At 33.1% G+C, this 15,412-nt stretch overlaps 1 protein-coding gene across 1 annotated transcript in view; it reads left to right on the forward strand.

Moving 5' to 3' along the window:
* Positions 1-2,110: 2,110 nt before the first annotated feature.
* Positions 2,111-15,412, forward strand: part of LOC149084214 (sodium-dependent proline transporter-like) — a 126,902-nt gene continuing 113,600 nt past the window's right edge. The window contains exon 1 of the mRNA XM_089234559.1: positions 2,111-3,307. Coding sequence (XP_089090685.1) covers positions 3,221-3,307 — 87 coding nt within the window. The 5' untranslated portion in view covers positions 2,111-3,220. The remainder of the gene's footprint in view (positions 3,308-15,412) is intronic.

Here is a 15,412-nt window from a genome sequence, read left to right on the forward strand (position 1 = left end):
TTCCATTACGGTTTTATTAAATTTAAAAAATGCATTCGATTATTTTGATTTGGATATTCTAACAAAAAAACTCTTTTCAGCAGGCATAAGAGGAAATGTACTAAACTGGTTTAAAACATACTATTATGATAGGCAACAAGCTGTTATAATAAATGGTGAAATCAGCACATTGCAGAAAGTAATGAAAGGCGTTCTGCAAGGAACGGTCCTAGGGCCATCATTTCTTGTTTATATCAATGATTTATGTAAAATGAGTTTAAATGGTAAATTAATATCATTCGCAGATGACACTATCCTTTAAGTTGAGGATACAGAAATGACAAGTTAAAAACAAAAAGTTGAAGCGGACCTATTTAAGATAAATATATGTCTAAATAATAACAAATTAAAACTGAATACTCGAAAAACAAAACACATTTGCTTAAAAACTAAAACTGTCAACCATGAAACTAATATACACATAAAGACACACAATCACTGCTTGTGCCAATTGAGCTTGCAATGCAATTGTCAAGAAATTGAAAGAGTTTACGACTATAACTATTTAGGAATTATAATACAGGATGATCTTAAATGGAATCTGCAGTGTGAAAAAAATAGTTTAAAAAATCAGGATCTATGCAGCAATCCTATATAAACTCAAATACACGATCGATAAAAACTTTCTGAAGGACATCGTTTACGTATGGATTTATTCAATAATAATATATGGAATTTGTGCCTGGGGTGGGGCAAATATACAAGGATTAAATAACCCTTACAATAAAATTAGATCACTAATAACAAGTACTAACTCTAACAACAATATAACAAAATGTCACACACTAAACATAAGGCAAATCTACATATATATAGAATTATAAAATTCGTAACAGTAAATAATATAAGGCTAACCATAAACAGCAATAGAACATCTACTCGATATAGGAATGTTTATCAAGTGCCAGGAGTCAATAAAGCATTATTTAAAGAGAGCTTCTGTTACATTGCCCCTAAAATACTAAATCTTTTTCATGCAATGAACCGTACGAATATAAGCTCAAATTTATATATTTACTTATTTGAAAAAAATATAAACTATGAATAAATCATCCAATAAATACAGAAAATTGATAACAGTGACAAAATGCTTAACAAATGATGGATAACAGTAACAGTATGCAATACTGATTACACAAATAAGATGGAAATTGGAGGTACACATAACTTAATATTAAACTTGTGAAAAACTAAAAAATATAGTGGATTATTTTAAAAATAACATAAATTGAAAAAAAGAATGATGGTTGCCATGGTGCCAACATACAATAGGTTATTTAAGTGGACCTACTGGAAGGATACCTTAGTCCCTTGGGGTCACAGAGTGAATGTTTCTAATCTATGTATTTATAAGTATTTTTTTGTTTCTGTTTTTGTTATTTTGTACCAGTATTTTCTGTTTTTGTATCAGATTGTTACAGTGTTATTTTCAAATAGAAGAAAAAGATGAATCAAATAAATAAATAAAAATAAAACCAAATAAATAAATGAAAATGAATAAAAAAATACATGAATAAATAATGGAAATAAGTGATGAATGAAAGTAACCAGTTCATGTGAAAATTGTATTTCTTATAATTTGCTTTGATTTATTAAAAAATAGTGTACAATATGTAATAAAAATATCTTTAAATGAACATTTTATTGGTTTAAATCGAGCTTTTTTCCGCAGTTGCGCTCAAACAAAACAATAATGCAATCTATATTTCATATATTACTTGATTTCAGTATATTTTATATAAACCTATATTATATTCAAAATACCACAAGCGGTTATACTTGTGTTTTAAAGACATTTTTTTTATTCAATCACTTCTTAAAAATTTAACTAAATTCAGTGAACGTGGTGCTATATTTTAACTCAACGTAAATTCATAAAGAAGCTCATTAAGAAATCTAAAATTTGTGTTTTTATGGGTGAAGATGATGGGCTACGTCTGGATAATTTCAGGAATGTATATGTTGTATCGCATAAACTCGCCAAAAGCAAGATCAACTGCCAAGAGACTTAGACGAGTTCGCGGGAAAAAATGTTCCTCCAGCGCATCTCTTCCCCTATTCTTCCGGTGTTAAAAATTTATAGCTTTTATTCTTGTATTTACCACCGGCTCTTCAAAAAGCATGACCCAATTCCTGCGTTCATTTCTGTGACTCGTTCAACCGGGATACATAGTAATTTTTTGATATTCTTAGTCTTGGTCGAATATCTTTGCTGCACGAGGATCCCGTGTATGTAAGCAAAGTGTAGTTTGTGGGTGTGTGCGTATTTCGTAAACACCAGGACAAAGAGGGAAATAGGAAAAAAAGGCACGTGAGGACCCGGACGGTGGAAATACCGCACTTACTACGCATCGTAAAATACCAAGATACCCGCGCATAACTGTGTGTGTGTTTGACGTGTGTGCACCGTGACCTTTTACCGAACTTAGAGATTGATTTCGTTGTGTACGTAGGATTAGGAATTTCTGGAAAATCTCAGACGGAAACAATTGCATTCTCAATAGCAAAAACGACTCAATTTAGATTAGCCATATAGCATGCCACTTATATATTATTGAGCAGATATTCAATAGTGTCTTGAAGATTTTTCTTTTGAAAATTTCAAACATTTAAATCATTCATAAAATGAATGAGAAAATATGAAAATATTGAGAGTTGTGCCGGAGGTAAAATACATGTAATTAGTAAAAATTTCATTCAGAAATATCGATAGAAATATGAAATTTTTATAAAGATAATGAAGAGGCGAAAAGATTAGAATATATAACGAGGAATTCTACAATTGAGAAACTATAATTGGTATTTTTATATTGAGAATAATAACATTACCTACCCAGTAAAAGTAATTATCACTACTTTACGAACTATATAGACTCTGAGGATAATTCATATTTGAATTCTGCATACATAATTTATCAGGTATTTATGCTATACAAAAAATAGCTTCGGATACAATGATTATTTTCTAAATAGATTTGTAAACACATAGATTTCCGCTTCTATCTTAAAATCATAGTCGATTCCAAAAGATCAATCCGTGTTTAGAATACAAGGACCCGCTCACAACAACTGTTCAACGTTCGTGTAAAATAATATATTCCTAGGTAAATAATAGCTTAGTGTTTTGCTTAGGAACCAGAAAGGAACTGTGGTAAATTAAGAAGGGAGTGCTATACGAGCGATGGAAAATATTTTGTTCCCTCGCAGTCAATCAGCAAGCAGTTCAGGAAGTCAAGTACGTTTTCTTGAAGCAGCGGAACAAGCTCAGGTATGTCCTTAAATGCAATAGAATACTGTATTTTCGAAATAATGCTAAGATAAATTAAAAGAAACAACAATAAAAATTTGTGATAATATAATTTTACATGTATTTATAAAAGGTACTGATTTCACGTATCAATTAAAAATAAATTAAGATATTTATTTTATGACACAAAAAATTTCTGTCATTTGATTTAATACGATGTTCTGCAGACATACGCTTCCTTCAAGTCCCGATTGGGTTTGGATCCGAAAAATCAATTAATTATTTATTACCGACATACTTTTAGCAAGATTTAAAAATTCATGTTGAATTTACGCAGATGGTATGCTTTTAAATCAGTGAAAATGTTTGTTAGGCTCTATGGTTATGTTACGGTAAATTAAGTTTGATAAATTTTACATTTATCGCTTTTACCGGCATTTATGCATTATTCCCGAATGAAGTTGGTAAGTTTGATCGGTAAGGATAAATGATACGGAAATATCACTTTAAGTAGTTATTAGTTTATCCCCAACGTAGTGCTAGTATCTCACCATAAAAATTAAATTAAATGAAAGTAAACGTAATAAAGGGTATCGTACCTTTTTTCATGGTGAAAAAAGGTACATAAAATATTGTGTATATATCGTTTATATTGTTTCTAATTACATTTTTAATTGGGTTGCCGTATTTTTGAAATATATGACATCCATATTTGTTATGGGCATCTTTTTCTCAGCCACCTCGCTGGACATTTTGTCTGTTGTGGTGTATCTGTTGTGTATTTGTATTTGTATAAAAACTATGTTTTAGTAAAAATATCATCAAAAATATGTTATATTTAACCACTGATTTATTTCAAATTTTATACACATTTTTTGTTTGTATATATTCTATTCTAAGCCTGCAAATGTTTTACATATCTCTAAAAGTTATTATTATTATTTGCAAATTTATATTGATAATAATGCGTTAATAGCAACATGCACGCATGATAAAATCAAATTAAATCAATTTTATTGAATAAAAATACATTCAAAAATGAAGAAAACTCTTCAGTTAATAAATTGAGGCAAAAATATTTGAGATCCATCCATGATTTATATAATATATATATATATATATATATACTTTCTAATTCTTAAAATTTAATTTCAGATAACACAGAGGGGATGAAATATTTCAAGCGTTGCCCCATTTCATGAATTGAATAGTTTTTTTTAGCTTGAATCAATATTTCTTAAAAAATTTCATTGTTTTCATAGTATTTTATCATGCGTGTAAGGTGTATATTATGCACCTTTTTTAAAAATTTATAAAAAAAATTATTAGAGATACGTACGACATTTTATTGGAATACGATAGCATGCAAAAATAAAAAATATGTACACTAAATTTAGAATAAATCAATGTTTAAATGACATTATTTAGGGCGCGGTAGCCTGGTTGATAAGATGCTCGCTTAGTAGTACCAAAGGATGTTCAGAGGTGTCGCGAGTTCGATACCCGGTACGTCCTTGTCAGAAAACTTTCCTGACGCAGGGGCGACTTGACCGCAGCAAAAAATTTCTCCCATCGAGGGGTTAGCGCACCATCGTTTCGATGAGTATAAAAAACGAGCCTGCCGTTCGGAATCGGCAATAAATTGTAGGTCCCGGTCTAATAAGCCCTCGTGTGCAGAAAATGACTGTGGTGCGACAAAAATGTGTTTTTTAGTAGAGTACAGTTATCCACTCTATTAAGGTATGAGGTCCCTTAAGTATAATACCTGTAAATTGGAGAAATTTCGTAGAAGATTGATCATATCTATGAGTGCGACCAGGGAATTATGCATAATCGCCGTGATAAATTCGCAATATATAAACAAAATGTTTCGAACTTACAAATTTGGTTGGTGACTGTGTAATAGCCGACGAGCATACACAATCATCGGATTTACCAGATTTGGTGCTAAATAGTTAGATAAAAGCATGAATAACAACTAGTTTGACTGTAGACCAGAGATTTTAGTTCAGTTATATGGTTACTAGGTTATTCCATGGAACTCAAGCGATCATCAAAAGTTACCGAATTGATATTTCACTCGCAGCATTAATAAAGAAGTTTTAAAATATTTAGTATCCTAGCAATCCAGAAAGACGATGGTTTCACAATAGGATAAACTGAAAATACAGTTCCAGGATATTATCCAATACGTGCGTGTATTGTTATTTCAATTGTTACGGCAAAATACGTGTCGTGTACGTATCACGTACAATTAAGAAACATGAATGGTTAAATTGAATTGTTATTTCCATATGGTTTCTTATACACCGTGTTTATTCGAAAATAAGACTTCGTCTTATATTGATTTTTGCTCCACAAGACAGATTAAGATCCATTAGAGCTCATTTTAAGGTTATGCCATATTTTTCTGAAGCACTAATTCTACTGTAATTATCTATAAATGTCTACTAATTCTCTCGCTTGGATTACTTATGACTTCATTTAGAGAGAACCGTTGGCCTTAATCAATGCAAGCCTACAGCGGTAAAAGGATCAATCGTCGCACTTCACTCATAGTCAGAAAAATTGATAGCAGATGGCAGCACTACACATAACAATAATTACACAGAAACAATCTTCACATTAAGTTCAAAACATGAAACGCACATTCCGGCATGTACCAATTTGTTAAAATTGTGTAGAGGAATGTGTATGAGATGCATGTCCGCTTGAGTAGTAGTAGCATTGTAAATATAGCTGTCACTCATTTGATTCCTAGGTATGCTCTCCCCATACGTAAAGACGGCCCTGTTTTGAATAGTACTGTACTTTTCAGTACTGATAGTATGGTACAATGTCACGAATCTCACGATAGGCAGTCACTCTTGCGTGCATTCTTACTCTGAGGCATTTACCTCTCTTCTAAGGCCCCGATTTGAGTATTCACACTTATTTGACTGATATTGGCATTCATTTTAAGTATAAATTGAATGAACTAATGATAACTAAGTATTAAAATTTATTTATTTATGTTATTATCTTAAATAAAGTTCAAAGCGTTCGTTGAATGTAGCAACGGACATAAAAAAAAGACATCCGTTTGCCTGACGATTTGAATAAAATGAAAAGGTCCAAACTCATTTGGGAATTATGCCTAATCGCCGGTGAAAGTGATAATTGCACTGAAATTTAATAAAACTTATCGAGACGATTGCCGATTATGCACGATGATTACTGCTTCATAACATTTACCATAACATTGGTATCAGTGAATGATATTTCTCTGTGAATTCATTTCAGACCAGATCATTAGTTTGTTTTTTGATTTTCATGATGTTTTTGCATTTTTGATACTCAAAAAATACATTAAAGCATAAATGTCTCAGTAAACCTTTATTTATTTTAAAATTTAAATTTTTATTGTGAAGAAATAATTCGTTTTGTTAAATTTTTTTCAACCAAGAAGATCCAGGGTATATTCATATGGACATGCAATTTCTTCCAGAATTTTATTGCAAAAACCCCGAAAGTTCAATTTGAAGTGCTGCCCTTGATGAAAGCCTTCAATATTCATAGTCACCTTATTTCTAACTCTAGCTTACACAATTCTTTAAGTCCGGTTTTAACTCTCTGAGGTCAAAAGAAAAATTTATACAGTGAGAAAAGGCAATCACTCTGATAGAGTTCAGAGTCTAAACGTACAGAGTCTAAAACGGGTCTGACTGATAGTTATACGTTTAGGAATAAAAAAGCGTATAACGAATGGAAATCCTTGAAAAAATTGCAATGTGTCTATTAATAACTCATACGGGTTCAATAAACTTGAGAATTTTCATTTAAAACGGATGCATAGCGATAATTACAACCAGGATTTCGTTCATTTATCTACATGTCTGCTCAAGCACATGGGGAGATAAGAAAGAACTAGGCATTTAGATAATTCACGTGGCTATTATGAGAACGTTACGATGAGAATAGGGTGGTGGGATTTCTTTCAAAAGTGTGTGGTGTCTTTGACTTCGGGCAGTTTTCCTGTGATAAACGAGGTTTTTCGAGGCCTCCGATAACACCTACGCAACGTTTGATATTTTTATTTGAGTTAACAAGGCACGGCTCTCTAAAATTACCCTTGACTTTGGCAAGATGGAAACCTCAAAGAATATATAATATTTTCGTACAATTTTTTTTACACGCTTTGTATTTATTTTTATACAAGAAAAAATTCACTTCCGATCAAAACGAACGACTACCTTAGGCAGTCATAGTCAATGGAAAAGCATGCAATCACGTATGGGTGCGTGCATGAGAGAGCTTGTGTCTCTACACTTTGGCTGCTTGCCAGTTTGGCCGATCGCCAATAATGCTGTCTGCCATTGCGGCAGACATTGCAGACACATCGGAGACCCTCCTCCGAGAATCTCGTATCAAGGTCCGTCGGCTCGGCCGATCAATGATGCCCTACGTTAAGGCTGGAGGACCTTCAAAGCGATTCTTTGCCCCCTCCAGCCACTTAAATGACACAGTTTCTGATAGCGGTGCACATTCTCTTATAATTTTCTTTTTGCCACTCTCATGAATTTCTCTTCCTTAAAATGCATGCATGCATGGCAAAGGATTTTTGCCAACCCCACACCTTTAAAATTACATAATTTTGTGATAGAGTTCTTTGTTCCCACCTAAAACTGCCGCTCCCGCTAAATATTTTCCGCCCGGAGTAGTTGCCCCCTACCCCACTCTCGTTACGGCCCTGCATGCATATGTTAATTGTCGATGTATCACTTCGTGCACACAAACAGTAATTAATATAAATATTTTAAAAACAGATATCAGAAATCTTTGAGGGTATATTATGCAACATATTATTAGAAAATATTTGCGGCTCATGATATATAATTTAATACTTTCGAAAATACCCTCTAAATGATCAATCAATTCATAAATAATTGTTTCCACATACTTCTATAAGAGAATACAGCATGGTATAGGTCCTTGGCTACCTGATTATATCTCTTCGTTGAGACAGAGCAGTGGGCCATGTTCTGGTTAGATACAAGGTATAAGAGGATCGATAGCTGAACTTAAATTTGAAATGTCAATGAACACGATGAAATTGTAACATTTAAGTATGTATGTTAGGTAAATGTGCTAAAACGGTTATTATACATAACTACCAGTCGTCTTGGTAGGTCTGATAAACTTATCACTTCTACCGGTGATTATGCATAGCACCCAAGCTTAGTCAGTAAATTTTATAAATACTAAAAAACATTATCACTTTTACCGGTGATTATGCATAATAACCATGTGTCGTTGATAAATTTGATAAATACTTGGAATTTGTCGCCTTTACCTGTGGTTATGCATAATACACAAGTGCAATTTAGGAATTCGATAAACATGAAAAAATTTCCAAATGAAACTAGTATGCGTCATGAATATAGTCGAACTCCGATGTAATGATAACAAATTTTGTGATCATACCCTGATAGAATGACACAATACATGTATGAATTATCATATAGTGCGATTTATCATGATCATCAATGACGCGATGCTTGGGTATTATGCATATTCCCCGATACAAGTGATAAATTTAAGGAAATTTATGAAATTTACCAATTTCGGTTGGGCACTATGAATTATCGCCGGTAAAGGTGATAAACTTGGGGGAATTTTTCAAACTTAGAAACATAGTTGGTAAGCATACATAAAAACCGGTTATTATATGTATAATAACAGCTTTTCTCAACCACTCTTAAGTATTTGAGTTTGAAACTTTCTGTCAGTGACATACAAGTATTCATTTGCACTAAGAAATATGTGCGTTTATACAGAAAATTGTATATTTTCCCTACGTTGTGTTTTCTTTGCACTAATTACATTGTAGCTAGGAAAACAACTTTACACTAGTTATAACAAAAAACAATGGCTCCCAAACATTTGAAGTGTAATCCCTCCCTTTCCGATTAAAATTTTACCGGCAGCAAGCCCCTCTCTCTTTTCAAAAACAATTTATTCGGTGGCATCCCCCTCCCTTTTAAAAACTTTTAGTGACTCCCCCTTCTTTGATAAGGATATTGTCAGAGACTGACAAACTCTACAATAATTTTGTCAATGATAACGCCTTCTTTACAAGAATTTTGTCGGCAACTCTCCCCGCCCCCATTTCACAAGAATGTTTATCAAGGATCTACCGGCAATTATTTTGTCTCTTTTTGACAATAATTTCATCAGTGCCCTCCCTCCCCTGCGACAAGAATTTTGTCCGCGAAATCCCCTTCCTTTTTTGCAAGAATTTTGTTGGAAACACCACCCCTCACTTTCCCAAGAATTTTGTTGGAAACACAATCTCTTCCCCGCCCGTTTCACAAGAATGTTTATCAACTTTTCTCTGATATGAATTTTGTTGGTAATTACCCTCTTTGAAAATAATTTTTATCAGTGGCCCCGTCCTCCTCCAACAAGAATTTTATCAGTGACCCCCCCCCCCCGCTTCCTTCGACAACAATGTTTTGACTTACATTGGCAACTCCCCCACCCTTTTCACAAGAATTTTTTTGCCAAATCTCCCCCACATTTCACAAGAATATTACTAAGGATCATCGGACGAGAATTTTGTTAGTAACCCACCTTCTTTTTGGAAGTAATTTTATCAGCTACCACAAAACTTAAGAAGAATTTTGTTGGCGATAACTCCTTATCTCCTTTCCCTTTTTGCAAGAATTTCATTAGTAATGAAATGTTATCCTACATCAATTCTACCGAACCTTATATTTACCAAAATGTTGTGATGAGGCAAACAAAGATAAGTTATTGTTATGGAAATCATCAATATATATAAGTGAATGACCAACTCATTTTTTATTTTCCGCATTTTTTTCGTCGTCTCTCACATTTACGAACTTCCGATTTCACGAACTAATTATCAAGTCCGTACGGGTTCGTAAAAACGAGCGTTGACTGTACATGTTGAATGCATACGGTACGGTACGATAAAGCTCAGTTGAGGGGTTCAGATATTATTAGTTTTATATACAGGGTCTATGAAAAGTGCGGACGCATTTTAAAAATTCCTCGAAAATCAACCAATTGACAAAAGAAAAGGAAGGTTCGGTTTGCATTAAAATACACATCATGGCCTAGAGGCTTTTTTTTTGATTAATTCAAAAAAAAAAAAAAGCTGAGAAGTTTACTCACAGATAACGATGTAACACGTAAAACTCGACATTACACTCAGAATGCAAAAGAGACAATGGATAATTGATGTTAATGAGATTTGCGTTACGTAAAAATATCATATTTTAATATGAGTACCTTCTAACTCGTTTTATTGTAGCCCGGGCTACAAGGGATGTTCATATGGAAATATTGTTCTATGTAACGCAAATCTTCATAAACATTTATTATACATGGCTAGTGTTGCCGTCTATGTGTTATGTTGAGTTTTACGTACAACAGTGCTATCTGTATGTGAAATTTTGAACTATTTTCCATATTAAAAAAGTATATTGTCCTTGACAAGTACTATAATGCACCCCACCCCTTTTTATGTCAATTAATATTTTTTATATTAATTTTCAAAATGTGTAATGGACTTTTTACTCTTGAGTTTTCATTTAGGTTGTTTGATATTTATTTAATGTTTTAGTAAATATTTAATTGCACAATATAATTCAATTGCAATGAAAAGAAAATATAAGGAAAAATAAGTTTATTTCCAATTCGGAACTTTACATTAAAACATGTGAATATTTCTTTTAATCAATGTTTCTAAAAAGAGTACCTTTCTGCTACTCCGAAGTTAAATAACATGCACCGTGACCTCAACACACATTTCGCGATCTACTGATGCAAAGCAGTTATGGCGCATTTACTTTCATTAACCTTTTGTATTACTGATGATGACATTCGTGAGATTGTCTACAAAAAACATACTTTCGCGTCCACACTCTATACACTCAATCAAGTCACTCAATTGTTTTATTGAATTCGTCTGTTTTTTTGGCTGTGTTAAAAATAATGCAAATATACTTTTTACACATGAAGTGCTTCTGCAAACGCGCTTTCTACACTCATTACCCTAACAGAAGGAAAAGAAAACAGATACAAAATCGAATTACCAACTTAGAAAGCTGAATTTACGCTGGTGCTTAAGATTTCGGATTAAGAATAAGCATCAATTTGATCACACAGTTGTATTTAACAAGCATACTATATAACTGAGTACATGTCCTTCCCCCGCGCATCCGGCAGCAGGGACCCTTAGGGCCCCCTAATTGGGCCCTGTTCAGACTTTCCATGGGCATCTCTATAGGCAGTTCGAAAGTGCAATTTCGAACTGCCAATTGAAAAAACTTTCAATTTGAAAAAAAACTTGGACATTAATTTACCATTGTTTTCTTTGTGATTAATTTGCATTTTTAGTTAACTAATTTATATTAGTTGAAAAATTAGTTAACTTAATTTAATTAAAATATCTAGTATTCATGACTATAAGAAACCTCATACACCATTTAACAAAAAAAATGTATTTTAAAAAGTATTTTCTTTTTCTATTTTTTAGAAAAATATTTCTGTCCATGGTCATGAAAAAAATGAAATCCGATTGAATATTAGGATAAAATTTCCAAAAAAAATTCATTTAAAAAAAAATTTGCAAACAAATTATGAAAAATACTATAACATTCACTAAAGCCTTTGAATTTCAAGAAAATATTCATTTCATGCGAAACTTTCTATGAAAATTGATCGATTCTTTTTTTAAACAAAGCATTGCGCAAACACAACGTCAGTCAAAGAGGGGTTATAAAAACGTTATTTACATTCAAATGTCTACAAATTTCTGTTTAATAAACTTTGTACCGAACTATCGACATCGTTTCCATGTTTTACCAAATAAAAAAATGTAGAATGATTGTGTCGATTGAAAAATATTATTATCTTTCAATAATTCCGTGTCGAACTGCATCTTAGAAATGATTGTGAATGAAGTATTGAAATTATTCAACACGCGTATCCTTAATTTCTAATAATTTATGTTTGAAGCTTCTGAACAAAGGGAGTGTTATTGGTCAAATATTAAGGAAAGAAATTGATATATGGGACTTAACACACACTCACACAAGTAATAAGAGTGGGAAAATCTATTCCACAAGAAACTAAAAATTCCAAAAATTAAAGTTTCGAATATTGTCATTTTATGCATCGTCTTTGAAACGGCTCCTGAGACGATGCTCCGAGTTTTGAGGCAAACAGGACAGTGCCGAGCATTTATTCTGGTAACTAATAGATTATCGCACTAATGGCGCGGTAGTATGATGCTTGCCTACCAACGCGAAAGTTGATGTCAGGTCCCAGGTTGGAATAAGGAGAATAATATTGAAAAGACATTTTCCCTAACGAGCTTGAGACGATCACCGATAATTGGCGGATTCATTTCCGACCCAACTCGTTAATGGCAGTATATAGCGATATGACCGGAGTTGGTGTGTGGTGAAGTATTAGCGCCCATAATAAAACAAATGTGCATACACTCACAAGGAAAACCTTTTCTTTTTAGTAAGAAATTGAGCTCATTTTTTGCCGAGAAACGGGGCATACATGAAAGTACTTTTTAGAAAAAGATATTTTGACTAGTTAAAATTTATTTTCAGGAGCATTTTTATCGACTCCTAAATAAATGAAATCTTGAGAAAATCATATTGCTAATTAGATATAAATTTTTCTACGGCTCTTACACAGAATTTCGACCACAGAATAATGAAGAAGATGCTGAAATGGGAGAAAAATATATGATTCAATGATTTTCTCTTTGTTCAACTTGTCAGTGCACGAAAAAATGATTTTAATAGATATAGAACACTATAACTCATAGACACCTTATACAAAATTCATCCTTCATGATTCACCTCCTCGCCTCCTCATAAAAAACGTATTAAATTTGTTTAACAAGTTTTTTTTTTACAAAAACGAATGTAAATTTGGGTGCTGCTAGCATCGTTTTAGTACAGAAGCACACTTCCAATTAAAAAAATATCCCAATAATGTGTAGAACTCAGATACATCATTCATATTGCAAGGAGCTGTAGAGTTATTAAAAAAAACACACACACACACTTTATACACGGACACCCTGTCCTCAAAAACCGAATTAGAAAGTTGTTGCCTTGTCTCTTCTGAGGCCCAAAAAAAAAATCCACGTTTGTGAGTTCAATATTCACTTACATATTCGAATTTAAAAAAAAAATGGAGGAGTTTTGAGAAAGTGCAACATAAATTAACGGACAATGACTCTTTCCCTCGTTTATGATGTTCTTTCTCAACTTTTATATCCGATTTTGAATTCGAATATCTCTAAGAATATTGCACTTGAATGTGGAATTTCCTTTCGTTGACCTCAGGAGGAACAGGGCAACATCTTCCTAATTGCGTTTTTGAGGACAGGGTGTCCGTATAAAAAGCAAGTTTTTTTAAATTTCGATAACTATACAATTCCTTGCAATGTGAGTGGTATATCTACACGTGAGTTCTACACGTCATTTGGACAATTTCTTATTGGAAGTATGACTCTAGGATCAACCGTTCGCCGATAAAATGCGGCAAAGGGAAATTATGGAATTACCCTGGATAGCCGTTTTTTGAACTGAAATGACACTTAAAAATATTATTACTTCCTAAAATACCAAAGAAATTGAGAAAAAATTGGTATAATGGGTTTTTGACGCTACATTTATCATGTATATTCAAATACACACTGAACCATAGAGAGAAAGAGAAGGTCAAATTTTATAACATTTTTGAAATCAGTGTTTTGATTTACCTCAATGAACATTGTTTCTTGCTTCTCCGATATTGCGAAATAATGTTTGAAACATTCCTATAGCTGGAAGCTTCCTCTAAGAGAAACGGTTTATGAATCAGCCATTGAATACTGATGAAGGTGCATACCCTCTAAAAGATTGTACCTACTTATATACAGTATATTATATTGTATTTGAAAATCATCAGTTGCAGTATTTACAATAGGGTTTTAAAATTTCCTGATTTTACTGCTTCTATCACCGATCTTTTTATTTGCCTAAATCATGATTCAGTTAGTAAAATCATATACATATGACGTTTATAGACATGCATTGAAAATATGAATCTCTTAGGAAATGAGTATTGCACTTACGTGATACAGTAGTCTCGTCAACACTGGAAGTGAGATTCCTTCAGACAGCAACGTTATAGGTTAATTTTACCTATTCGATAATGCTAGAACCAAAATAACTGCTTTAGCTCCGTGAACATTCTGTCTATATAGCATCAACCTCAGAAATCCATGGGAATTTTAGGTGGAACGCCTTTTCTTTAGACCCGACTCGTGGTTGTCTTAACATGTCTTTATTATCACTGGGAAGTTATTTCAATGTCCACGTATTGCTTAACAACTGAGCGGGGAAGAGAGGTTATATGTCACCGACATGGTTGCTTGACTTTACCCAATCCGCATGGCTCCAGTCGGATAAAACAAGATACAGATTTTTTTTTTCAATCAAAAACATTGTTTAAATACGATACAAAACATACTTGTATATTAAGGATCGATACGTTCGATCGTGGATCCAATAACGCTTACGTTTATTATCAAAATCATGTGTCATACAAGGTGAATACAATACTGTACATGTATACATGTATACGCATTGAGTACGTTATTCATCTATATCTGAGCGTCTATCAATCTTTTTCTTCTACAAACGAAACAGGACGGGCAATCTCAGAACGGAACACGTTGATCCCGGGTTCCGAAAATAGCCACCTAAAGAACACACAAAAGAAGGGTTGGGAGAATGTTATTTATTGTGTACAACAGCTTTGTTATCCTCTGGACGTAAGTAGAAGGGTCCACCACCGGAAGAAAAGGGCAAACCTATTAATTCATCATTATCCGTTGTTTCTAAACTCGGTGCCTGTAATCCTAAGGTAAAGCTCTGGAGCGATTACAGTACGCCCACCGAACATATCGATAATCATTTGGATAGAACAGTTATGGGCACATTTTTTTTGATGGATCACATTTCAACGTGTTTAGCTGTTTCCGTAGAATTACTTGATGGGGACTTTCGAAGAAGGGAGAGAACGTCGTGATGCTTCCTTGGT

Source organism: Pholcus phalangioides, unplaced genomic scaffold (genome assembly GCF_987345545.1).
Source record: "Pholcus phalangioides strain wild (caught in Gottingen) unplaced genomic scaffold, Ppha-v1.0 ptg000008l_1, whole genome shotgun sequence".
In the NCBI taxonomy this organism is placed as follows: Eukaryota; Metazoa; Arthropoda; class Arachnida; order Araneae; family Pholcidae; genus Pholcus; species Pholcus phalangioides.